Genomic DNA, 25,081 nt, shown 5'->3' with positions numbered 1-25,081 from the left:
ACTATTACTGTTCTTATTTTATAACCGAGTTAATTGCTGCTTTGTTTAGCTGATTTGCCCAAAATCACACAGCTGGTACTTTCGTGCCAACTAGGAAGTGACTCCTGAAACCTAGGAATTAGCCTCTTCCTGCGAAGTTCACTGCTGTGTTTTCATTCCCGCTTCACAGGTGTATGTATGTGGGAGATACTGATGCATGGTGTGAAGCCTTTTCAAGGAGTGAAGAACAATGATGTGATCGGTCGAATTGAGAATGGGGAAAGATTACCAATGCCTCCAAATTGCCCTCCTACCCTCTACAGCCTTATGACGAAATGCTGGGCCTATGACCCCAGCAGACGGCCCCGATTCACTGAGCTCAAAGCTCAGCTCAGGTAGGAGTGGGGGGAGAGAGGGCCCGGGGCTGGGGCAGGCTTGTGCTGCTTCTCCTCTGTTGCAGTAATAGCATTTCAAGGTCATTTTATCAGTACGTCTAAGGCTAACCTACTTCTTGGGCAAACATAATTACTTTTTTAATTGATTTGTGTTTATTTATACCTTGCTAGAATCTTAAGTAGATTATATCTTAAAATCTTAATAGATTTCAAATTATAATCAAATCTCTCTCCCCTAACTTCTAACTGACTTAGCATGGCTTGCAAGGTCCATAATAATTTAGTCCCTAATTTACCTCTCCAATCCCTTTTCTCTCAACTCCTTCATCCCCCCGATACTTAAGCTCTGGCGACACCTAACTACTTAAAATTCCCCCAGCACAGCTCACTGCCTTTCGCTAGCCATTCTCTCCGAGAAATGCCTTCCCCTGCCGTAGCCACCTGATAAACTCCTGCTCAGTCCTCAGAATCCAGCTCAGATGTTACCTCCTTCAGGAAACTAGCCTAATCAACTCTGCCCCCAAAGAGATAGCCAGTCCTTCGGCACCTTTTCAGTACTCTGTTACTATAGTTAAAACATCCACGTCGCCCGTTCAGCTGCCATTTTGTGGCTCCTGCTTTGTGCCGGACGCTGTTAGACCCAAATCTCTAGCAGCTCCCAGTCGACTCCGCCTCCTGGCCTGGAGATTTTCTCGTTTGCTTGTCTGTGTCCCCAGCCAGACTCAAATCTGTGGGCATCACTGTGTCTTACTCATTTCTGTAGCCATGGTACGAAACTCCGGACTCAATAAATGCAATAAACAGTTGTTGAATTAAAGTCTAGATTGAGGCTTAGTACTTTAATGAACAAGATATTTTCATATAATATGCATGGGGAGCTTAATTATATAACCAGCCAACCAACACCATGGTTTAACGTGTGCTGTATCACTTTCATATTTGGGGTACTTCCCTGATTTTATGTGAGTTTTTTTTTTTATTTGCTATACTTTAGTCTTTTTTCATAAAAATTACGAAATATCAGGATCCAGAAGACCCTGACAGCTCATCTGGCCCAGCCGTGTCCCCCAGTGCTTGACCTTCTCTAAACTTCCTCTAGCCTCACCTCATCTTCAGGCAGCTCAACCTGCAAGACAAGTTTCCTCACAGGGAGAATGTTCCAAGAAAAATTAAAGCCGATAGGTAGAAATAGAAGAGGGTCATCCAGTCAGCAGCTGTTTGCTGAGCACCTACTTTGTTCTAAGTTAGGTTCTATGGATTCAGAAGTGAACAGAACACCAACTTGCCCCCAGAGTCTGAAGCCCGGTGAGGAGACAGCCAGCAGTGCTCAGCATGTAGGGAGAGCATGCTGGGAGAGGCCCCCCCACAGCCGGGCCCCGCTCTCTGGAGCCCGGAGAACAACTCTGCCTCGCACGTGATGGGCTTTCAAGTGTTTCTAGACAGCTCTCTTCAAGCTAAAAACTTCCCATTTCTTAATTCTCATACAACTTAATTAGGTATGCTCTCACTATTAGAGCTGGATTTTCAAGGTGCTTTATTTCATGTTTTGCTCATAAATTTTTTTTGTTCCCCTTGATCTTTCTTTGGAAGTAGACAGAGTCTGTCCTTGAAATTTCTTCCTTCTCTGATAACAGTTCCGTCTACTTGCCTCCCTGTGTCTCACTGATCTGCTGTTTCTCCACCATTACTATGAGTATTGACCACATTTCTGTTTTCAGCCGCCTCCTCCTTTCTGTCAGGACTCTTTCCAGATTATCTTAACCATTCTTGTGGCTTTGCTTCTCACCTCTGTCTGTCTTTAGCTTCCATCTTGCCCTTTTCTCACAGTCCCAAACCTGCGTTTTAAATTGCCACTGGACATCGTGTTTATCCTAAAGCAAATCTGTTACCTTCTCCTCTCAGCCAGCTCTTGCCTCTCACCTTCTCTGGGTTATAGCGGTGCCTTTATCTTCATCTCCATCTTGGAATCATCAAGAATTCCTCGCACCCCCCACCAGCTGACTAGCTGGAGAACCGTCAGTGCAGTGTCTTTAGGGCCACTCCCTCCTCGCTCTCTCTACCTGGACCCTCCTCCCGTCTGTCTGGCATAACTTCTTAGTCAGTCTTCCTGAAACATCGCTATGGAACAGTAAATCCTTTGCTCAGAACAACTGGCAGTGGGTCCTGTCGCTCCCCGTGTTAGGGAGAGGCTTCCAGAGCAGCATCTGAGACTCCTTCCGTTATGGCCCCACGCTGTCTCTCCATCCCTTTCTCACACCATAGCCAAACTAACCCAGCCTCTCAGCCTGGAATGCCTCCTTCTCCACCTGGTGAAATCCTACCCATCTTTCTTGGCTTCTTTCATGCACTGGCTCTTCTGTGATTTCACAGCTGACTATCCTGTGCCCTCAGGGTCGCCAGCGCACCTTGTTCTTGTCATGCTCATCCTTCGCTGCCGCAGGTAGCTATGTGCCGTGTTCAGCTCACTTCCCCACACACTGTGAGACCATGATAGCTGAGCCTGGTGCTAGTCACTGGGCGTGATGACCAAACACTTTTCCTGCCCTCGAGGAGCTCACAGTCTAGTATGTCTCATCCCCTACTAGACTGAAGCTCCTTGAGGACAGGGATCGTCATACTCTCCTCGGTGTTGCCCGCACCTCCAGGCCAGGAGCCTGGACACAGGAAGGGGTCAGATAGCCACTGAGTTCATTGCTGAGTGCATATAAGTAAATTCGCTCCAAAAACTACCCGAGATGAAGTTTTAGAACTAAATATAATTATTTTATATATGTACACACATATATATACATATATACATATAATATAATGTACTTAGACTCTAATTTATGGATATCTTCTTGTGCACAATTAATACTGGTCATTGAGCATTAATTTATTTTGTATCGTTCTGTTTTAATCAGAAATAGAGTTTAACTTTGCATTTTGAACATGTACAATATGGCTACCAATTAGGCCAATAAAATTTAATTTCATGATATAATGGCTTGCTTGGACGTTTATATGTAACAATGTGTCACAGTAATTAAATAGGCTCTTTGATTGAGTTTTTCAGAGTTTTTGTCATAGCCAAGATTTTAATAAAGCAGTTAAAACCATTTTCCAAATCCCATTCTCCTTGTCCACCTTAGAAGGGAATATTGCAAATAGACTCGAATTGCTGTGGGGCTCCACTCATCTTTGACTGAGCCATGTATGTGTTTTACTACGTTGTACGTTGAGAAAGTGGCTCTCAGGATGAACTTCCTTAGGCCGAGTTGTAAAGTACTCGGGTCCTATTTCCACGGGTTGATCTCTGTGACTCAGGGCCTGTCCTCCCTGCATCCTGTTTTCTTATTCATAGACGTGACTTCTTGAGAAGTGGAATGGGCTTAACCTTTAGGTGGCCTATTAGCAAGTGTAAAAAATTCCTCAATAGGAATATTTTACGGTGACCTAGAGTGAAAATTTCTCATGCACTCTGGCATTTTGTACTGTGTGACTGACAGCTTATAAGAGTGTACTAAACATTTTTTGAATGAAAAAAATCATTTAATCCCTGGTTAACTGAGTTAATTCTTTGGTAGATACTGTGCCAAGGAAACCACAATAAACAGCTTGAGTATCTGCCCTTTTGGAGCTTAAACTCAAAAATACTATTTCCCAGCAGTACTCTACTTGACTGAAGCTATTTGTGCCACTATAAAAAAAAGATGGTCGGTTTTATCTCAGTTTAGGGAAATGTTTTAAGTTAGTGTGCAGTTTCTTAAATCCTTTTTAGGCAAATGAGATCAATAAACAAATTTATCAATTTAAAGTTTGATACCATAATTTTTGTATTTTTTTAAACGTTTTATTGACATACAAAGATGTGAACATATAAACATGCCAAGAAGTAAACAGCTCATTGAATTTTCACAAATTGGGCACACCCATGCAGCCAGCATCCAGAACAAGAAAAGAACACTGCCAGCACCCCAGAAACCCTGACGCCTGTTTCCAATTGCCATTCACCCTCCAAGGATAACCACTAACCATAGATTGGTTCTGCCCATTTTTGAGCTTTATGTAAATGGTATCATTCAGTATGTACTTTTTTGTTTATGGTTTATTTTGCTCGTGTAGTGTGAGATCATCCATTTTATTCAGGTAGTTATACTTCATTCTCATTGCTGTGTATTGTTCCATTGGTGAATATACTATAGTTTATCCATTCTACTACTGGCGGAAATTGGGATACTTTCCAGGGTGGGGCTGTCGGGACTCTTGCCGTCTGGACATAGTAGTGAGTGTCTTTTGGGGAGCGTATGTACAGGAACTTCAGCCGGGGTAAATCTAGGAGTCAGCGGGATGCACAAGTTTACCTTCATTAGATACTGCTGCTTTCCCAAAGTGGATATTCCAATTTATTGCTCCCAGCAGTGAATGAAAGCTCCGGTTGCTCCAACCGTAGTTTGTTTCTGAGCCTGCCGTTCTCACATATGATGGTCAGATAAAAGAATGTAAGTGATATATAAACAATTTACTTGAACTTCTCTCTTCTCAAGAACACTGACCTAGTAAGTACCGCCTTGGAAGATGGCCCGTGATCTTCAGTTGGTCTTCTGGCACTGAGCTCTCTGGGGATCCTTTAGAACTAATGCGATGTGTGCTGACAGCACGTCTCCATCGTCTGCAGTTAGCTTTACTAGTTAAAACGCTAAAAACCAACATTTGCTGAGCACTTTCTTTGCCAGGCATTGTGCCATGAACTTTCACACATGATTTCATCTTGATCCTCACAGTCCTTGACGATGTAGGAAGGATTATCATCATCAGTTTACAAATGAGGAAACTGAAGCTGTAAGGTTAGGCAGCTGCCCTGAGGTCACAGCTGGAAGTCAAGGCAAGTCCACCTGAGTCCCTGGCTTAGGCTGTCAGCTGTCATGCTATGTGCCTTGATTTGAGACGTGGCCAGGAGTCATTAAGTGCTTCATTTTAGGATTATGACTGGTGAGCAAGTTGTTAATATTGTTTGGTTAAAAAGGAAAAAGGAAAAAATGCTATTACAAGGAATTCCTGCAGCTGGTTTTCTCACATTTGTTTGAGTAGCAACCAGAGAAAGTCCCCAAAAAGAAGCACAGCATCACTGATATATGCATGGGAGCCCCTACCAAGACTTTGAAGGGTGACACGATTTCAGTGTGTTAGCTTCAAAATATTTGTCCTTTTCATTATATTTGTCTTGTCACATGTTGAGCATGTTGCATTTTGCTGTTTTGGCCCTCTGGAATCCCAGATACAGTGGGGAGCAGGTTGAGAAGTTTTTGGTGAGGCTGAATCTCTCCAGGGGTGAGCTGAAGCAAGCTAGAGGCAAGCCACGTGAGTGTGTGTTGGCCAGAGTCTGCAGCCACCTGCTGTGGACTCATCCTGTGTACGTAATACATAGCCTTGTCTCCAGCTTGGGTCTTGGGGTGGGGGCTATTTAAGGGTGATGTTTGTTTCTTATTTTAACTTAGTATTATCGTGTTTGCTTCTTAACTTTATCATAGAAAGCTGGCCTTTGAGAGATCGGTTTGGTCAGGGCTGTAAGTTAGCTTGGAATTGCTGCAGCCACAAATTTTTTTTTTTCATATTACATCTCAGTATCATACCCAAGTGGGTTACAAAGCATCTCAGGACACAAACTGTATTTCAGTTGATCTGTGAGGTTGCTAGTTCGAGCTAGCAGCACCTGTAGAGTAAGGGGAGGGGGAGCGGTACGGGGCAGCGTGCGTGCATGTGTGTGTGTGTAACCTACATAAGTATAAGCACAGAGACCACTTGAGTTTGGAGGAGTTTAACCTGGTGTTTAGAGGGGTACATCTTGTATGAAGGTTAGAGTTTAAAAAGAAGTTTTGAAAGGCTGTGTGGCCTTGGGCAGGTGACTTAGCGTCCCTGCGAGAGCAGGCTCACAAACCCTCCCTGTGGTCTAGTTTCAGGATTAAATGCGCTTATTGTCCACAAAGCTTTCACAGTGCAGGGCTAGCGGCGGGCACACAATGTGAGGGCTACTCTAATAGTAGGAACAGCAAAGCTTTTTCTGCAGATCCAGAGGAACCTGGAGATCTTAGAGTACAGAAAAATGATCAGTTACTGTTAAAGAAAAATCTGGTTATTTGAATTTAAAAGTGTTAGCTGTTATTATCCAGATGCCAAAATACAAAGCACATCTTGTTGACATTTTATAGATGTGTTATGGAGACATGGAATTTAAAATTTTAATCTGTGAACAGCACCTTAAAGTTTTTAAAATCTTTTTTGATTCTTCATTTATCCTAAAGTGTGAACTCTAAATTAAAAGCTCTAGATCTGACATGGGGAAGGAGAACAGGTTAGTGGTTACCAGAGGGGAAAGGGGGGGTGTGGGCAAAAGGGTAAAGCAGCACATATTTATGGTGACAGATAAAAACTAGACTATTGGTGGTGAACACGATGCAGTCTATACAGAAACTGAAGTACACTACTGTACACCTGAAATTTACACAGTGTTGTAAGCCAGTATGACCTCAATTTAAATAAAAAGCTTTAGGCTTGATTAATGACATGAGGATACTGTGCTTCTTCACTGCATGTTTTTTTTTAAAGTGATTTTGTATTAGCTTCCAAGATTCCTTTCAAAGGTGGTGTCTGCATTCCTCCTTAGTCATCATCCCAGTATTTTCCTTCTCGCTGCTATCCTGTTTGGTCTAGATAATATCTAGGAAAGTAATATGTTTCTCAATTATCCCTGTATACATCTTAAAATGTTCACAGCATCTGAACTTTAAGGGGTTATTGGGCGGTGCGGGGTCCTTAACCTTCCCAGTAATAAAAAGTAAATAGTAAATCTAAATGTAACAGGACTTTACTGTAAAATTTACATTGTTTCCACTAAAATTACATCTTAACTGTTTCTTATCTAAGGATACTTCTTACTCTTCATTGGTTCCCACCCACACATAGATGATCAGAGCTTCGTAAGTACATCTCTGTTGTAGTTGCACCTCCACAATTTGGTTTTGTGTGAAGTGAACAAATTTCTAGTGAATTCTGGTGAGATTTAAACTTGCATTTCATAAAAATTAGTCCTTCGTACTTATGTGCCTTCACAGATCATTTTTACATGGATTCCCTTATTTGAGTTCGAGACAGTTCTTAAGGATGAGTTATTACTGCCCTTTCCACTTGAGCACCTGAGGCTTGGACATCGTGTGCCTTGTTCTGGATTGTGCAGCTAACAAAGGGTTGATCCAGGATCCTGGGCCCCTTTCTCCTAACTTCAAGACCAGTGTTCGTTCTTGTCTGTTTACCACACGTGCCCCCTCCTCACTGATTGGGTTGCTGGCTGCCCCATCCCACCTGTATTTCTCCATGCTGTCTTCACTTCCCCTCACTTGTCTTATATTAAGAAAGAACTCTGACTAGATGTTTACATTTCAGCTGTAATTCGTATGTTTACTGTTTACAATCTGAACTCCACCCTCAGAACCCGCAGTGAGATCCTCAGACTTATCCCATTCGCTACCATAATTCCTTCCCTTCAATTCTGTTTCTGTTACCGTTTTTGTTTTCTTTCTCGTTGTTGTTAATTTCCCTTCACTGAATTTTCTCTCCGGGATTATTACCTAAAAACATCAAGGAAGGGTGGAACAGACATGACTGTCTCTCCATCTCTGGACAGTGAAGGATCAGTGGCTCTAGGTGGTTCCTCCTCCTTGTCCATTTACAGAGGGACAGAGAAATGAGGTTGGATGGAGGGATACAGGAAACAGATGGAGAAACATTGGCTCCCTATCGGTCACAAATTAACATGCCCCTACAGCCTAGCTGGGAGAGAAGCAGAAGTCCTCTGTGGTCCGTTCATTAGTTCTTGGCTGAGAGGGACTGGCGCTTGGAAGCCAGCACCTCCCACACCTCTTTCTCTTAACCCCCCAAATTTGCGTTTTAGCACTACCTTTTGCATTATATTTTTAGGGATTACAATATACATCTGTAACTTTTCAGAGTCTACTTAGAGTTTAATAATTGTACTTTACTTAAAATGTAGAAACTTTGCAACCATGAAGGTCCGTTTACCACCACCTCAGTCCTTTCATGCTTTAGATGTCCTATATGTATTGTATTAACATATGCTAGTAACCTCACAAAATAAGATTCTATGTTGTACTGTAAATAATATTTTAGAGAAAGTACGGAAAGAGTCTTTTATATGTAACCCTATACAGTGTTCTTCCTTCTTTCCTGAAGATCTTTCTTCCATTTGGTTTCCTGTCCGCCAGAAGAACTTCTTTAGCATAGGTCTGTTGGTGAATTCTATTTGTTTTTTTAATCTTGCAATGAATTGAACTTAATTTCATTGGACATAAAATTCTGAGTTGACAGCATTTTTCTGTTTTTTCTTTCAGCACTTTAAAGCTGTTCTGCCACTATCTTCAGACCTCTGTTATTTCTAATGAGCTGTCGCTGGGCTTTGAAATGATTGTTCCTCTGCATGTCATGTGATGTGTCGTTTTTCTCCTGACTGCTTCCACGATTTTCTCTGTGGTTTTCAGTAGTTTAACTGGATGTGCTTGGGTGTGGTTTTCTTTTTTTTTTTTTTTTAAAGATTTTATTATTTCCTTTTTCTCCCCAACACCCCCCAGTACATAGTTGTATATTCTTCATTGTGGATTCTTCTAGTTGTGGTATGTGGGACGCTGCCTCAGCGTGGTTTGATGAGCAGTGCCATGTCCGCGCCTAGGATTCGAACCAACGAAACACTGGGCTGCCTGCAGTGGAGCGCGTGAACTTAACCACTCGGCCACGGGGCCAGCCCCAGGGTGTGGTTTTCTTTGTACTGATCATATTGGGGTTCACTGAACATCTTGAATCTGTAAATGTCTTTGACCATTATTTCTTCAGCTATTTTTTCTGCTCCATTTTCTCACTTCTTATCAAACTCCAGTTCCACGTATGTTAAACCTTTTGATATGTTCTTCAGGTCCTAGAGTTCTGTTCTTTTTCTTTTTTTACCCAATCTTTTTTTCTAAGTCCCTCAGATTGGATAATTTTTATTGACTTATCTTCACGTCCCCTTACTCTTGTGTCATCTCCATCCTACTGATCCTCTGATTCTTTGGAGATTTTATTTCAGATATTATATTTTTCCTTATAGAATTTTCATTTGGCTCTTTTTAATAGTTTATATTTTTATGCTGACATTCCCTGTCTTTTCATTAATTATGAACAAACTTTTCTTTATGTCCATGAATATGATAGCTCTCTAAAGTGCTTGCCTGCTGAATCCAACTTATGAGTCATTTTTGGAGTAGACCTACTTGAGATTTTTTTTCCCCTTGAGAATTGATCACATTTCCATGTTTATTTGTATGTTGAGTAATTTTAGATTATGTCCCCGACATTGTGATTGATTTATTGCAGAAACTCTGGATTCAGTTACATTCCTCTGAAGAGTGGTTGGTTGGTTGCTTGGTTGGTTTGTTGTTTTAGCAGGCAGTTCTCTTGGCTGGTCTCAAATTGCAAACTGTCTTTGCATGCTGTGGGCAGCAGCTCAGATCTCCATTTAGTTCTCTTAGCCTCAGCTAGGCTGCTTAGAGCCTGCCCTAAACGTGCAAGGTTCCAGGGTCAGCTGGAGATTGGGCAGAATTTATACTCAGAATCTGAAGCACTCCCACCCTGGCTTTCTTCTTCCTGGGATGTCCCCCCTCGGTTTCCACCAGCTGTGGTGACCCAAACTCAGTTGTCTGGTTCTTCAAACTAGTATGACTGGAGCCTGCTTTCTGGCTAATGGCCATTAAAAAGTGAAGACTCGCGCAGGGCTATTCCCTTCCTCCTTGTGTCAGCTCCCTGCAGAACCGGACTGCTCTCACTTGCCCTCCTGTGCTGTCACTCTCCCTTGCTATCTGCAAGAGGCTTGGTCAAATAGGAGCTTCTCGAACTCGCCAGGAATAGAAAGATAGCCGTTTTAAAGTAAGATTTTAATATAAATCACTTTTTTTAATGCAATTGTGAGGTGGATAACACCACAACCAAACAAAAGTGCATTATTTCCTACAGTTTGAGATACATAATAAGAGAGAAATATGGTTTTGATGAATTTGTGAAGCCAGATGTCCAGTCTGCTGTGTCTATTTATAAGAGAAAAAGACCAGAGGCGTATATTGGAACACTGTTGTTGTGGCATTTAGCCACTAGGTCAGCCGCTTACAAATATGCCATCCCCAGCTTCATCTTAAGTCTCCAGACTTGTTTTCTGCAAAGATACCAGGGGCCGTTTTTTGTTAAAAGGTCAATTCCATTCCTTTGTGGTGAGGCAATGTTGGATAATTATAAGAGATTAGCTTTCAAACTGGTATTCCCATGAACTTGCCAAAACAAGCCATTTCCCTCTTGGCTTTTTTTCCTTCTGATTTCTTCCTGCTCTTTCTCTGGGTATTTTCCAAATTAGCTTAAGTCGCTGTGAACCCAGACTCATTTTATGTCCAAAGCAAACTTCGTGATGCCATCATAAAATTAGTATGTTTAGGGAACCAGAGTCCAATCTTTAAAAAAAAAAAAAGTTATTTAAGTGAAGAGTATTTCTTATATTTAAAAGAAAAAATGTTTTATAGTTTCAAAGAAAAGAATAGTACTATAGTCACTTTCAGAAAAAATGCTACAGAAATGAAATAGAGAAAATGAATCATTTCTTTCCTAGTAGTATGTAAGGCCAGTGAAAGTACAGAACTAACATTTACTTGAAAATTTTGCTTTGTTTCACATACTTTATTTCTCCATCCTAACAATGGCTGGGACAGGCGATGTTTTCATTTATGAATGAGGAAGCAAGCTGAAATGGCAAGGCTGCCTGTGCTTACATAGGCCGCAGAGATGCAGCTCGTAGCTGTGCCCTTTCTTTTGGGACGGCTTGAACAGCTCGATTTTCAACCACTCAGGGCTGAGTGGCCTTCCCCACTCTAAAACTTGTCTGTGTTGGAGATTTGGTTTTACATCTTAGCTCGGGACTAGAATTGAGGAACCTGTCAGAATGCTTTCGTGCTCTCCGTGAGAACACGTTAGAAGTGAAACCACATTTTGTTACTCCAGGACGGAAATGTAAGAAGACCTCTCCATGCTAGCTCCTGGAGCTTGTGAGAGCAAGTTGCACAGGGAGTGCTGTGGGCTGAGAGGAAACGGTCGGAGGAGCCTTACAAGTTTTTATGTCCTTTTCCTCTAAATTGATTACTTTGATGACTTTTTCTGTTAGAGTGAGGGAAGTGAAAAATAAAACTAACATTAAATAAAGTACTCCTTTCCCCTCTCCACGGTTCTCTTCCAAATGGGATTCCTGGATAAACAAAAACGATTATCACGTTATAATGTTCGTTAAATAAAAATCTGAGCTTTCATTGTTTCATCTGTTTGCAAGTTTAAGACTTAGAAACCACCATCCCGGGAAGAAACATGAGGGCTCATTGCCAGTTCACATTAGGCAGCTAAAAGCTTTCAAATGGAATGTATTGCTACTAAAAATATTTGTAGTTTGGGAAAATATTTTTAAATTTGACCTCCTTGACACTCTGCACATTGTAGTTTATTGCTCTGGGTTCTTCAGCAGCTGTAAAGAGAAAGTTCAGAAATGTCTCCATGTGCACTCTTAGTCCATCTATGGAATAGTCTTCCCATTGTAAAAACAGATATTTTATGAGTTATTTATATTCTTGACTACTTTGAGCAACAAATTCTGGTTTCTCAGAAGAATCTAACATGTTATTTTTGGTGTGAGAATGAAGTAGTGTGATTTAAAGGAGCTTGCTTCCTGGTTATCTCTGTGTTCTTGGAGGAACAAGACTGGCATGGTCAGTTAAAGAAATACTGCAGTGCCTGCCATAGGCAGATGCTGTACAGCTGACAGGAGAAATTGGGTCCAAGTCTGACAACCGTGGGAAGTTTGCAGTCCAAGTCCCATTAAGCAGTGAAGTAACATAGGTGGAGTAGATGATGAAGGGCTGAAAGAAGGATTCAGACAGTAACTTGAGTAGGTCCGAGAGCAGGGGCAGTGAGTACGGGCAGGAGGGTCAGGGCAGCTGGAGCCTGAGAGGGTCTCCTCATGGCAAAGGACCTCAAGTGACCTCTGTGGAGGTTTCTGTGGGGAACAGTGATGGTAAGATCAGGGTGGCCCAGGTCACAAAACAACCCAAGTGAAATAAATTGCCTTAATGGGACCTACTTAAAGTGGAGTTCCCGTTGCCTTAAAGAATTTGTCACTCTTTGCCTTCTCGTAGCTTACCTGTATTTCAATTATTTGAAGAAGTGGAAGAAAAGCGCAAATATTTTTTACTTGATTTTTTTTTTCTTAATTTTTAGGGACTGTTCATTTGCTTAACACTATGAAGTTTTTGGAAATTCTGGTTCAGGATTTGTTACTTGTTTTGAGGCTCGGGAGATTGAGAGCAGGGCACTGATAAACTCCTATCCAGGGATGGCTCCTCCATCAGGCCAGTGGTCTCAGACTGAACTCCTGCTCCCAGTGGCCATCTCGGAGGAAGTGGGCTGCAGCCCTTCCCTGCTGAGAGTTTAGGCGGCTTGGTAACAGGCTCTTCTTCGCTGGTCAGTGGACTGTTGTTGGCTTCACTCATCCATTTGCCTGTCATTAGTGATACATATTGTGATCTAGGATCTGTGCTCATTCCTGGCATGTGAGAATGGGCTGTCAGGTAGCAGCTCCCAGCCTAGTGGGAACAAAGGTCAATCAAACAGACATTCACAGTGTATTTAAACTAGAGTTACAACTCTTGGACGGGGCCCAGATTCCCAACAGTACTAGCCCAGCATGCACCTTGCCAGTCTTGAAGGTGCCACTAAATTCTTAAGTATCATTGAGATTTCATGTTGTTTTCTCAGCCATGGTCATCTGGCTGGAGCAGGAAGAAAATCGAAATCATATTTTGAGGAGGAGGTGGAATCTTTTGACAAAAAGCTTTTTTCCTAAAATGCTAATGTGCTCATTGAAGAAAACATTCCCTTTCTTTTAAAAAAGAAAAAAAAAGAAAAGCCCTTACATCTGTTGTAATGGTTTGCCGACTCAGGGCAATTATAAAATGAGTTTATCTGTCTTTTCCTGAGTGAAAGGTGACTGCATGAGTTAGGCTGTGTGAGAAACAGCACGCTCTAGCCTCCAGTCAGGCAGGAATGTCTTTTTGAAACAGTCAAGCAAATTCCCAGATTAGAAAGGGTCTGGTGCATCTGACCTCACTCTTTCATGAGTAATTCTGGGTGGTTATTTACTGCACTCTACCAGGAGGCTAGAAACTGAATGAGCTTCAGTATTAGGACTCGAGAGTTGCGAGCATGTAGGAAAGACCTGTTCGTCACGGGGAGGACGAAGGTTTCAAAGACCGGCCGCCCGCTGAGCCCTGGGGAATCCCTGTGGCATGGGAGTTAGCAAAGGCTCGCCTTGGCTGCGTGCTCGATAGTTGATGTGATGGCAAGCGTCCAAGACTAAGAAGCCGCCAGCAGTCGCTGAGGAGCAGCGGCCGCAGCGGCCGCAGGATTATGTGGGACGGCAGCTAGCCCCTGAGTAGTCAAGCGGTGGTAAGTAGCCGTGTTACCAACTACAGCGTTTACAGTTTAAAGCGACCGGCATTTTCAGAGGTCCTTGTGAATCCTGTTGCCTGTTTTCGTATTTTCCTGTTGAGATAAAGTACTGCTTAAGCTGAGAGTTAGTAGGAAGATCGTAGTGAGCAGTTTAGGAGATTGTTGGCCAGATGGCTAATTTGCCACATAATGTGTTGATGCGGTCACATTATGTGGGGGCCTGTGTTCATGTGAAGAGTCTGTCCTGAGACATGTCTGTGCTTGATTAAGTGCTGCTTGGGATTTCTCAGCGTGATTCTGTTCTGCTGAAAATAAACTTTGGCGTACGAACATTCCATCTTGGCTTGTCTTTGATTTTCCCCATCTTCTCCTTATCTTACCAGCTGTCCTTTTCTTACCTATGGCTGTGCTGTAAATGGACTTGCTATTTCGACCAAGGCTGTTCTAGAATCATTTTGTAAGGGATTAGAAACCTGATCCTCTTTGCCTTTCTTTATCATCACCTACTGTTAGCCAGCTGCTGCTCCTTCAGTAAGTCAGGGTGGGGCCTGGTGTGTGCTAACTCACTCTGGTTGTCAGCTCCTTAAACCATGTATTGTCTCTCTAGCACAATCCTGGAAGAGGAGAAGGTTCAGCAAGAAGAACGGATGAGGATGGAGTCCAGAAGACAGGTCACAGTGTCCTGGGACTCCGGAGGGTCCGACGAAGCACCACCCAAGGTAGCAAAGGCCCCCACCCCAACTTTGGCATTACTCCTACTAACTTTGGAGGTTTATGGTGGAGGTAGCTGCTGTTTGTGGAGAGAAGACCAAGTATGAGGTTATTCTAAGTGTAATCGTTACAGCGCCAACTATGGTTTCTTACTTCCTCCTCTACATAGGGCCCTCATGTGCACGCATTCTCCCAATTTGCGTTTCACCTATAGGCTGTTTAAGCAGTGAATGGTTGCATCCGGTATAATCTTCACATGCTCTTCCTTGTCTTCCTCCCCCGCCCTGCCCCCACTCGCCAGTCATACACGAGCAGCCTGACTCCTGCTGGTCAGGGAGTTGGTGGTGGTCAGGGGCCTCGCTGATGATCGAGTCAAGATTAGAACATCAGACGGGCTAAAAGCAGGCCACTAATGCTTCACGTTTTGCTTTATTTTAAAATGAGTCAGATTCCACCCGACCCTGTTCCTTTGTGTTTTGTTTTGCTGAGAACCTTGTGTACGTTTTCTGCCCTTGTCTCGTTGTGGCTTGTAGCTGAGCTGTTGGTGTGGGAACTGGGAGCACATTGCATTTGCTTGTAAGATCTGCTGGCAGCATCCTCAGGCCTCGTCTGCCTACTCACCTCACATCCTTGACCTCCATCCTTCCGACCTCCGGGAGGCAGCCGGAGCCTCCCATCGTGCTCAGCTGTGCTATGCCTGGGGGTCTGGCATAGCTGGCCCTTAGACACTCTCCTCAGATTTAGAACTCTTGATACAGCTTTTGCTCTTGACAGGATGGTATTTTCACACACTGGCTTACTTGCCACAAATAATCCAGTTCAGATTGTTTGCTGGAAGGTAAATAGATAATAGCCTATTTTGCAGTTAATATTACCTCTATTTGATAATTGATTAGCTAAAAATATATTAAGAAACTTTTGGGGGCCAACCCAGTGGCATAGTGGTTAAGTTTGTGTGCTCTGCTTTGGTGGCCTGGGGTTTACAGGTTCGGATTCCTGGCATAGACCTATGCACCACTTATCAAGCCATGCTGTGGCAGGCATTCCACATATAAAATTGAGGAAGATTGGCACAGATGTTAGGTTAGGGCCAATCTTCCTCGCCAAGAAAAAAAAAGTATATTTATATAAAGCAACTTTGACAATCCTTTACTTCATTTTCTTTTTGAAAAATATTCAGAAATCTGTTATCATGAAGTGCTGTTTAAATATTGTACTGATTTTTTAATCATGATGCCTGAAAGCTTCTATTTTCTTGGTCAGTTTTAAACTGTGTAACAGTAAACATTATCAAACTTTTAAAGTGGATGCACATGGTTCACAGAGTTCTTCAGCATTCTAGAGGTGAAGGGTTCTGTCATCCAGCCTCCTCAACAAATAGGAAAATGGAGGCCTCAAGAAGGAAGGCCATGTCACCTGTCCATAGACATTATTTTAAGCACATTAATGATGAAACCAGAACATTTCTGTCTCTCCTAGTTTAACAACAAGAGCAGCAAATCCTAGGTTAGCCACAGAACGACTCTGAACCCTTGATCTCGGCATCTAAGACCCTCCACTTCATGTGTCCAAGTTTGCCTGTTTCCTGACACAGTAACAAATGCAGAATAGTCCAGTATTGGGAGGCAAGAGTGTCTCAAAGTTAATTCCTCAGGCCGGGAAGCCAGGTGGATCTGTTCATGTTGGACTCTGATGACTGGGCAAGTTACCTGCCTGTCCCAGCCTCACTTGCCTCATCTCTGAAAGGAGTGTACCTGTTCCCTACCTCATAGGGGCATCATGAGGCCTGAGTGGATCGTGCGTTCACAGCGCTCTACTTAGCCATCGAAGTGTCACGTCCTGTAATTATTTGCTGATGAGCACCAACTAATGCAGCACTCCCCTAGAACCAGCAGAATTCAAGAACTTTGTCCATCTGAACATTTTTCTATATCAATCTGTAGGATTTTTAATTTATATTTTTTAATAATTTTGGTTTGGCTCAATTTTGAAAGCTATAATGTCAGATTCGTGGATGAGGTGATTAGGCCTTTTTCTGTTTTAGAGTACAAAGACAACTTCTGCTTACATTTTTAAATATCTTCACGTTTCTTTCTTTTTTGAGATGTTTTCAGAGTGTGTATTTTGAGGCTCTTTTCTATAATCAGAGATTGTTCTACCCTTTAAACGGGTCAGCAAACTATAGCCCACTGCCTATTCTTGTTAAGGTTGTATTGGAAGGAACACACCCTTCACGTGTGTATTGTTCATGGCTGGTTTCACCCTACACAGACAGAGGAGTGCTCCAGTGGCAGTGTGGCCCGTAAAGATTAAAATATTGACTCTTCAAGAAAACCGTGATTAAAAGTGTTTGATGGCTAGAAAATCATCTCCAGTAGTATCTATATCCAAATGCTTGATGATGATGGACAAATACACTAATTCTTCAACTCCCTTGCCAATCAGAATCAAGGCCTATGTGCAGTTTTTACCTTCTCCGTATTCATCTTTAGGATCAAATTCCGCTTTTATGGGCACGGTATTGACAAGTCTGAGATGAGTCTGTCGTTTCCAAGGTGGTAGGCCAGTATTTCCTCTTGCAGGTTCCTCTGCCCTGAGAAGTGGAGACTCTGTGGATCCTTGTGAGTTTTTATAATTCTACCTACGGTATCTTAGGACAGCTATATTCCACTTGGAATTCTTTAATTCAAGTAGGATCTCAGGTTTTTGTAGATAAATTTTGTGTACTAATAAATAAAATTTGTAACGTAGCCTGATTAATTTTTTAAAGAAAAATATTTTTCTCTCCCCTATTTGAGATTCAAAAGTAAAAGCTAAATTATACTTAATAGCAAAAGCATTATAACCACAAAGCTAATTACTAAAAATATGTTCCTGGTCTCTTCAACAGTACTGAATACCAACTTTTTCACATAGTAATCTTTGGAAAAGAGCCAGGCATGGGAAGGGTCCCATTTAGGGCTCGTTTCGTTGGCGCAGGTTGTCATCCTACAGATACCTATAGGATCAGTGGAGAGCCTTGGGATAACAGTACCTTGGGACAGCACTTTTCAGAGTGTGATCCCTGGTCCTGGAGTCCCCAGGGCCACTTCAGAGGGCCAGGAGATCAAAACTTGTTCATAGTAATGTTAAGATGTCATTTGCCTTTGTCCACTGTGTTGACGTTTACACTGATGTTCAAACATCATGATGGGTAAAGCTGCTGTCACATTGGCACGAGTCAGGGCAGTGGCACCAGACTATGCTAGTTGTCACTGTATTCTTCACCCTGTGCTCACACAGTAAGAAAGAAGAATGACCTTGATGAAGCAGTGATAAGTCTTCTGTGTGAGGAAACAAGAGGAACGTGGAAGGCACTCCTGCTGCACGCCAGACTCGAGGCGGCTCTCCAGGGAAACCGCTCGCTGTGGGACTGAGTTGCGAGCGGGACTAACCGCTGTTTTCTTGGAAGACCAGTCGTACTTAAAAGAAGGGCTGGCACATGTACTGTAGTTGTTCCGAGTTGCACATTTGGTAGACATTTTCTCAAAAAAGAAAGATGCAAGGCTCTCTCATCAAGGAGAACAACTGATTGTATTTGCCAGTGATAAAATTGGAGTTTCCAAGCAAAAATGAGAATTTGGGGAAACATATCCATTACCACGACCTTGACAGCTTCCCAATTCTTAGACTTTTCTGATGAGCTCAGAACGGTATTAACAAATGTGATTTTTTTTTTTTCATGTTGGATACTAAATGTGTCAATATTGGGAGCATCTGCATAACTCAATGATCTCTATTTCCCAAATGATCAGTCAGGATGTTACAAAGTCACGCTAGGGTCCAAGGCCCATCCACAGTACAAGCGAGAGTAATGGATTGTGATGTGACAGAGAACGCTCAGACTCCATGTTGCAAGTCATCTCTCAGAAACTGCCACTTGTTGAGTTTGCGTGTTTTTCAAGAAACAATATCCACAATCGTGCCAAGAAACTATTAAAGTACTCCTCCTTTTCCAACTGCGTAGCTACGTGAAGCGGGATTTTCTTGTATGCTACACACCACAGCAGCCTGAGTGCGGAAGCAGATAGGAGAACTTGCTGCCTTCTGTTAACCCTGACAGGAAAGATGTTTGCATAAATGTAAAAGGTGCCACTGTTCTCATTGGGTTTTTTTGGTTTTGAAAAATTAAATTTTTTAAAAAAACATGTAATTAGTTTATTTTTAAGTGTCTGTTTAAATTTCTAATAATGTAAATATTGGTAGATATAATCCAGATAAACAAAAGCTCTTGGAGTCCTCAGTAATTTTTGAGAATGTAAAGGGTCCTGAAAATAAAATGTTTGAGAGTAGCTGCCTCAGAACAGTGTTTTTCAACCCTAATCAGACCCAGCACGCCATTTTATTTAAAAAATATTTTATAATGCCCCACTTACTGATCCTGAAATAAAATAATAATAAAATGACATACTGATTTCACAATCCCAGTACTGCCAGAAGACTGCTAACTACGCAAGAGAAATAAAAGTAATCTGTAATAACACGATGCACACACGTGTATAAAGCAGTCAAGCGTGGTGAAGGGCCAGCGAGCACCTGCGTGTGGGCTCACCATCGATAGAACAGCTACGCACGCGGGCCTCACCACCGCAGCTGAAGGTGCACCTCATCAGTCTTGGTGATGTGATTTTCTAGAATGCTGAAGAGTCTTGGTAGAGTTCAAATGAAACAGTAAAATTGTCTATCACTATACACAGTAGTTGCCATCCTGGAACATAGGATGTCTGATAAACTCTGCAAACTATTATTTGTGTTCATACGTAAAACAGAGTTGTGGGTCCAGATGACAGGACTTGTTGTATCACCTGCGTGAGGTTGGGAGAGATGTCTGAAAGTGGAACAGCTCCTGTTGCTGGGACCCATTCTGTGACCCACCTGCCTGCCACCTCAAGTGCCACACATTATGATCGTCTCAGGCACCCTCAGCGACCCTAATTGCAGGCAGGAGCACTGTCGCCCGGTGGAGAGCCACTACTTTAGGATATTTCAGTTTTTCCTATGTCTTCCTCCTCGCTTGGGAGAATTTCAACAAAAATTCTCTCAGCTCCATAGTGTGCTTTATTAAAATCCAAGTTTCTGTCTTCAAGGAGGAGATGTAGAGACGCTGCTAAATCACCATGCTTAGGAGCAGGTGACACTTGGATACGTACATGGAAGCCATTCTCAAAGGACTTGACGTGTGTTAGCTTATTTCATCTTTGTGACAGCTCTGTCCCTCTGGATCACTGAGGATGCGGAGGCACGGAGAGCTGAGGTGCCCTTGGCCCTATGGGCCAGAGCCTGGGCTCCTGACTGCCGTGCTGAGTTCCTACATGTAGGGAACAAAAGCAGAACTGTGTTCACGATACGTGGACACTCTCGGATGCATTTGCCAGTGTGTACCCACACATTGGTTAGACGTTAGCAAAGTCTGACGTCGTGGTATTCTTTGTGCAGTAGTTTTATCTGCCATAAAACATGTTTTCACCTTTTTACCTATTTTTATTTTGAAATGGAACCTTACAAGTGTTGTCATCTGCTACCTGTTTAAGTGTTTGAGTGACTGTGGGATGGTGTATAGAGATTTTGCTGTTCTCTCATCAGCTCCTTTTGTGTGTTCCTTTTTGTTTGGGAGTCAGAAGTGCGCTCGTCGTAGAGCAGCCTCACCACACAGAGATGTTGGAGTCAGGCAGTTCTGCCATGACCAGCTGTGCAGCCTGTTCACATTGCCTGGCTTCTCTGAGCCTCAGTTTTATCCTCAGTCAAATAGGGCGGTGCTATTGCTTGGTAGCATTGCTCTCAGAATTGTCAGACTGTGTGTAAAGCACCTAGGTCTGCACATAGAGATTTAACAGGCCCTGACAGCGGGACTGGAGCAAGGACAGAAGTAACCGCAGTCCCAGTCAGGATCCGAACACGCGCCACGGAGGAGAGCAGAGGACTTAGGTGTGTGTTAGGTGGGAGAAATAGGAGCCATTCCATGAAAGAAGTAACATGTGAGAGACACAGAGGACAGGAGGTGATCTACAGGGTGAGGTGGGAGACACTCCAGGCCGAGGGGATAGTGTAAGCAACGCCATGGGGGACACGAGACTGTTTTTAGAGACTCAGACTTACTCAGAATTTAACTCTAGCAGAGCATGTGTTCATCCACGACCCCGTGTGTCCATGGGAAAGAGACACAGGCCTTGCGTTTCCTTTTCTCCCTCAGGCTTTCTGGGACCTGAAGCCACTTCCTTTCGTTCTGGTCTTAATTTGGTTGGTGAATGATGGGTTTTCACTTTGTTAAATCCCTCAGGTTTAGAAGACTTTGTTGTCTTACCTGCTGTTTCAGACTAAACCATTCTTTTGCTGTGAACTTTAAATTCACGTATCTCAGAAACAGAATGAGAATTTTAGAGCTGAAAGTGACTTTAGAGTTACTCTGGCTCAACTCCCATTTTGTAGATGAGGAAATGGAAACCCATTGGTTTACTCACTTGCCTGAGGTAACACAGCCAGTAAGTAGCCAAGTATCTAGCTCACTGCACAGAAAGCATCCAGATTTGCATTCCTTTGATTACAAATGGCGTCGAGCATCTTTTCATGTGGCCATTGGTATATCTTCTTTGGATCTACGCAAGTCCTTTCCCCACTGTTAGATTATTTATCATTTTATTGTTGAGTTATAAGAGTTATTTATATAGTCTCAATATGAATCTCCTATCAGATATATGATCTGGAAATATTTTCTTCCACTCTGTGAGTTGTCTTTTCACTTTCGTGATGGTGACATTGGCAACACAGAAGCTTTTAATTTTGATGAAGTCCAATTTATCTTTTCTTTCTTTTGTTGACTGAGGTTTTGGTGTCCCTTGCCTAACCCAAGGTCGCAAAGATTTACTCCTACGTTTTCTTCTAAGAGTTTTATAGTTTTAGCGCTTATATTAAATCAATGATTTATTTTGAGTTAATTTTTGTGTATGTTGTGAGGAAAGGGTCCAACTTCATTTTTTCACGTGTGGATATCCTGTTGTCCCAGCATGAGTTGTTGAAAAGACTATTTCCCCCATTGAAATGTCTTGACATTCTTTCCGACTAAGCTGTTTTAGAGATATACATTTTTTTATTCTTTTCAATAAAACATAAATTTACCAAACTACTCATTCATGTGATGCTCTGTTGATTTGTTCACAGCCCAGCAGACCTGGTTATCCTAGTCCAAGGTCCAGCGAAGGATTTTACCCCAGCCCACAGCACATGGTGCAAACCAATCATTACCAGGTATACCAGTCGTTGCAGGTAGATGTGTTTTATTCTTCAGCACATTTGGGGGGTGGGGAGGTAGAGTGTGTATGTTTGTGTTTTTTATTTCTCTACTTATGAGTATGATCTGGCGAGTAGAAAGCTAAGAAAGTAGTCAACCTCCTAATTGTCTAAGTGAATGTTGTTTTGACGTCCCCATGTAGATGGCTGTATCCACTCAGTCTCAAAGTAGTTGGGGCAGGTGTCACATCCCCCACAGCTCTTGGGTCCCTTCCCTTCCTCTGTTCTGGTAAAGTGCAGAGAGAATCCAGTGGACACACTCTATGCCGAGGTAATGTTAAACTGGGTGGTTTTTCTGGAAGGCAAGAATAAAATTCAAAATTACCTTAAAAACCAGGTGAGATGCCATATGGACAAGTGTGGAAAGAGTGTAATGCTTGTAGACCAATATCCTGTACAAATTAGAGAAGATTATCCTTGAAAGAAAAGGCCCAGAAGCAAAGTCAGTAGTTTCTTTGTTTTTGTGTTTGAAGGAAGAGTATTAGCTTTTTTAAGGCGTAATTTACTTACAGTGAAGTGCACAGATCTTAGTTTTGACAATTGTATACACCAGTGTACCCCATACCCACATCAAGATACAGAACATTTCTATGACCCTAGAGAGTTCCCCAGACCATTTCCTAGTCAGTCACCTCCTGCCCAGCAGCAGCCACTCTCTGACTTCAATTACGAGAGTCATTTTGCCTATTCTAGAATTTCAGATCATTGGATCAACTGGTGTGTCCTCTTTTGCACTCAGCGTCTTTTACTCGGTGTGATGTCGATGAGTTGAGGGTGTCAGCACTTCATTCCTTTTCAGTATTGAGAAGTGTTCTGTTGTATGACTGTACTACAGATTGTTTATCTATAATAATGTTATTTTGATAATTAAAAAAAAGAAATTTGTCAGATAATTTCCAAGAAATAAAATCATCTCTTGTCATTTGTGCTGTTTATGGCTTTGTTGTAGCAGAGTGCCTTTTATAGCACTGGGCTTTCTGCTGTCCATGTTCATAACTGGTTAACTGGATTAGTTGTGATAACCAGACTTTACTAGAAAGTGGGTGACTGAAGAATAGCTGAAATCCAAATGAATAATATATGATTTATTGATGATGATGAGCTAAATAAAACATGACGTAAATTAAGGCCTCTTGGATTCATATGGATCAAAATTCTCAGCTGTTGTTACTAGGGTACCGGGGGAGAATGTAGGCTGTTTCTTAGGAGAAAGGAAAAGACCTTGGTGCTGGTGGTAGTTTAGAGCAGTATTCGTGGTTTAGAGCATGTGTTAGTGGTAGTTCAGAACGGTGAATTGGGTACATCAGGCTCTTTACCTACTTGACTGCCTCCAGATCCCAATATACTAATTCTGAAGCGGAGCCCAGGAATATCCCATTGTTTACAAGCACCCACAGGTGATTCTAGTGCATGACTGAGAGCCCTGTTCTGGGAGACACTGTACTAGATACCCACTTCCCTGGGGGAAAGTGTAAATCATTTGGGTTCTCCAAGGCAGCTCGTCATTCAGTAAGCTGGCATTGACTGTTCATCCCCTCTGTGTCCAGCACTGTTCTAGGCACTGGGAACAGGAAGATGAAGAAGGTATGCCCTCTCCTGTGAGAGGAGCTTTCAGGGCCCCCCGTCACCAGAAGCCTAGGTTACTGATTCTCTCATGCTATGGCTCATCACCAGAGGGATGAGCGAGACGGAACCCTGACCCAGGAAAGCGGTCAGAGCAGTTGGAGGTGTGTGAGTGGCCTAGGAAAAGAAGACCCACGTGTGTGATCACTGAGACCCGAAGCTGTGGCAGACAGTAGAGGACCTGGGGCAGTCCCAGCGTCTGTGCCTTGGCAGTTCAGAAAGTAGAGCTCAGTGGGCACTGAGCAGGAACTGGGTACCAGACTCGTTCAGAGAAGACATGGCAGCGCCTGCTGTTACAGAAAGAGAATGTGCTCCGTGTCGTGGCAGCCTCAGTGGGTCCCGGCCCTGTGGCTGGGGCACGTCAGTCTGCAGGACCTCCACGACTTGGGGCTCTGCTACAGGTTGGTCAGTGCTGCCTCTCCCCCTGGAGTGGAAAGCCCCGAGGACAGGGACTTGGCTGTGCCTAAGTGCCTGTAGCACCGTGTAGAAGAGACTGAGTTCAGGGAGGAAATAGACACATTCGTTTTTCCATCAAATGAATGATTAACCTCTCCCAAGCCCCAAGCTTCCTTAGCTTGTAAATGAGAACAGCTGTAGGACATTTCCTGGTGTTATTTCATGTTCCTTTTTAGCCTAAAGTGCTCGTTTGATCCTCCCGCGTGGTTGATGTTATGGAGAAACCTCCTTAAATCATTTGAAATCTCTTTGTTGCAAAAATTCCTAAAAGTTCTCTGGCAGTAATATATCCTTTCTGACCAAAAATAGTCATGCTACAGCATTTCATGTTTAGTATAATTTTTTTATTAAAATATTTTCATTCAGGTAAACTGGGAGCGCTATCTGTACATCTTATTTGAAAGTTTATTAATTACATATTGTCAGTATGCAATTTTGGTATAAATCAATGCCTAGAGACCTAACAAATGCATAATATCTTTGTTGAAAAGTGTGTTGAAATTTGAAATATGGATTTGGCTGTGCTTTATCTCATTAAAAAATCCACTGACAATCCTGGCCATCCAATACTAGCCTAATGAGTTATGGAAAATACTGATTCTGTTCTCTGTCCTTCGCTTGAGTGAGGGAGGGAACCATATAAAAACATTCCTCTTATTTTCCTTCTGCTTTGAAGTGTTTCTCCACATCCAACTGAATGTCTTCTCTGCCTTGGTCATTACTGTTAGAACATGAAGGCAGGACTTCTCCCACCATCTGCCTTGTTCATTAGAAGACAAACATTTGGGGGGTCGGCTGTTTGTTGTTGGGGGAGCAGTAGCAGGGGGGCAGGAAAGGGAGTTCTAGGGCAGTGCGTGGCTCAGCCACCTTTGTGGCCTCCTGTTGTTTTCGCATCCAAGGATGGTGTGCGCTTAGCATTGTCCTAAGTGTAAGATTCCAGAGTAGATGGTTTCTGACTTTCTAGTGCGTGTTTCCATTAGTTGTCTAACACAGCCGTGACAGATTACATTTCTCGAGGCTTTGGTTGAGAATCCATTTCC

At 42.7% G+C, this 25,081-nt stretch overlaps 1 protein-coding gene and 1 non-coding gene across 50 annotated transcripts in view; both read left to right on the top strand.

The window, feature by feature from the left end:
• The window catches only part of PTK2 (protein tyrosine kinase 2), a 279,891-nt gene that overhangs the window by 219,672 nt on the left and 35,138 nt on the right, over positions 1–25,081 (top strand). For 48 of the 49 annotated variants that reach the window (XM_070221906.1, XM_070221887.1, XM_070221892.1 and 45 more), the window contains 3 exons: positions 170–374; positions 14,536–14,647; positions 21,834–21,920. In XM_070221906.1, coding sequence (XP_070078007.1) covers positions 170–374; positions 14,536–14,647; positions 21,834–21,920 — 404 coding nt within the window. Of the gene's footprint in view, positions 1–169; positions 375–13,454; positions 13,926–14,535; positions 14,648–21,833; positions 21,921–25,081 lie in introns of those variants that run through there. The other variant, XM_070221924.1, reaches the window with a different exon arrangement.
• On the top strand, positions 2,913–2,981 carry MIR151 (microRNA mir-151). Its single transcript, NR_032884.1, has one exon. It is a non-coding gene; the product is annotated as a microRNA mir-151 (primary transcript).

Source organism: Equus caballus, chromosome 9 (assembly GCF_041296265.1).
Source record: "Equus caballus isolate H_3958 breed thoroughbred chromosome 9, TB-T2T, whole genome shotgun sequence".
Classification (NCBI taxonomy): Eukaryota; Metazoa; Chordata; class Mammalia; order Perissodactyla; family Equidae; genus Equus; species Equus caballus.
Note: the sequence above shows the minus strand (reverse complement) of the source record. Positions and strands in the feature narration are given on the sequence as shown.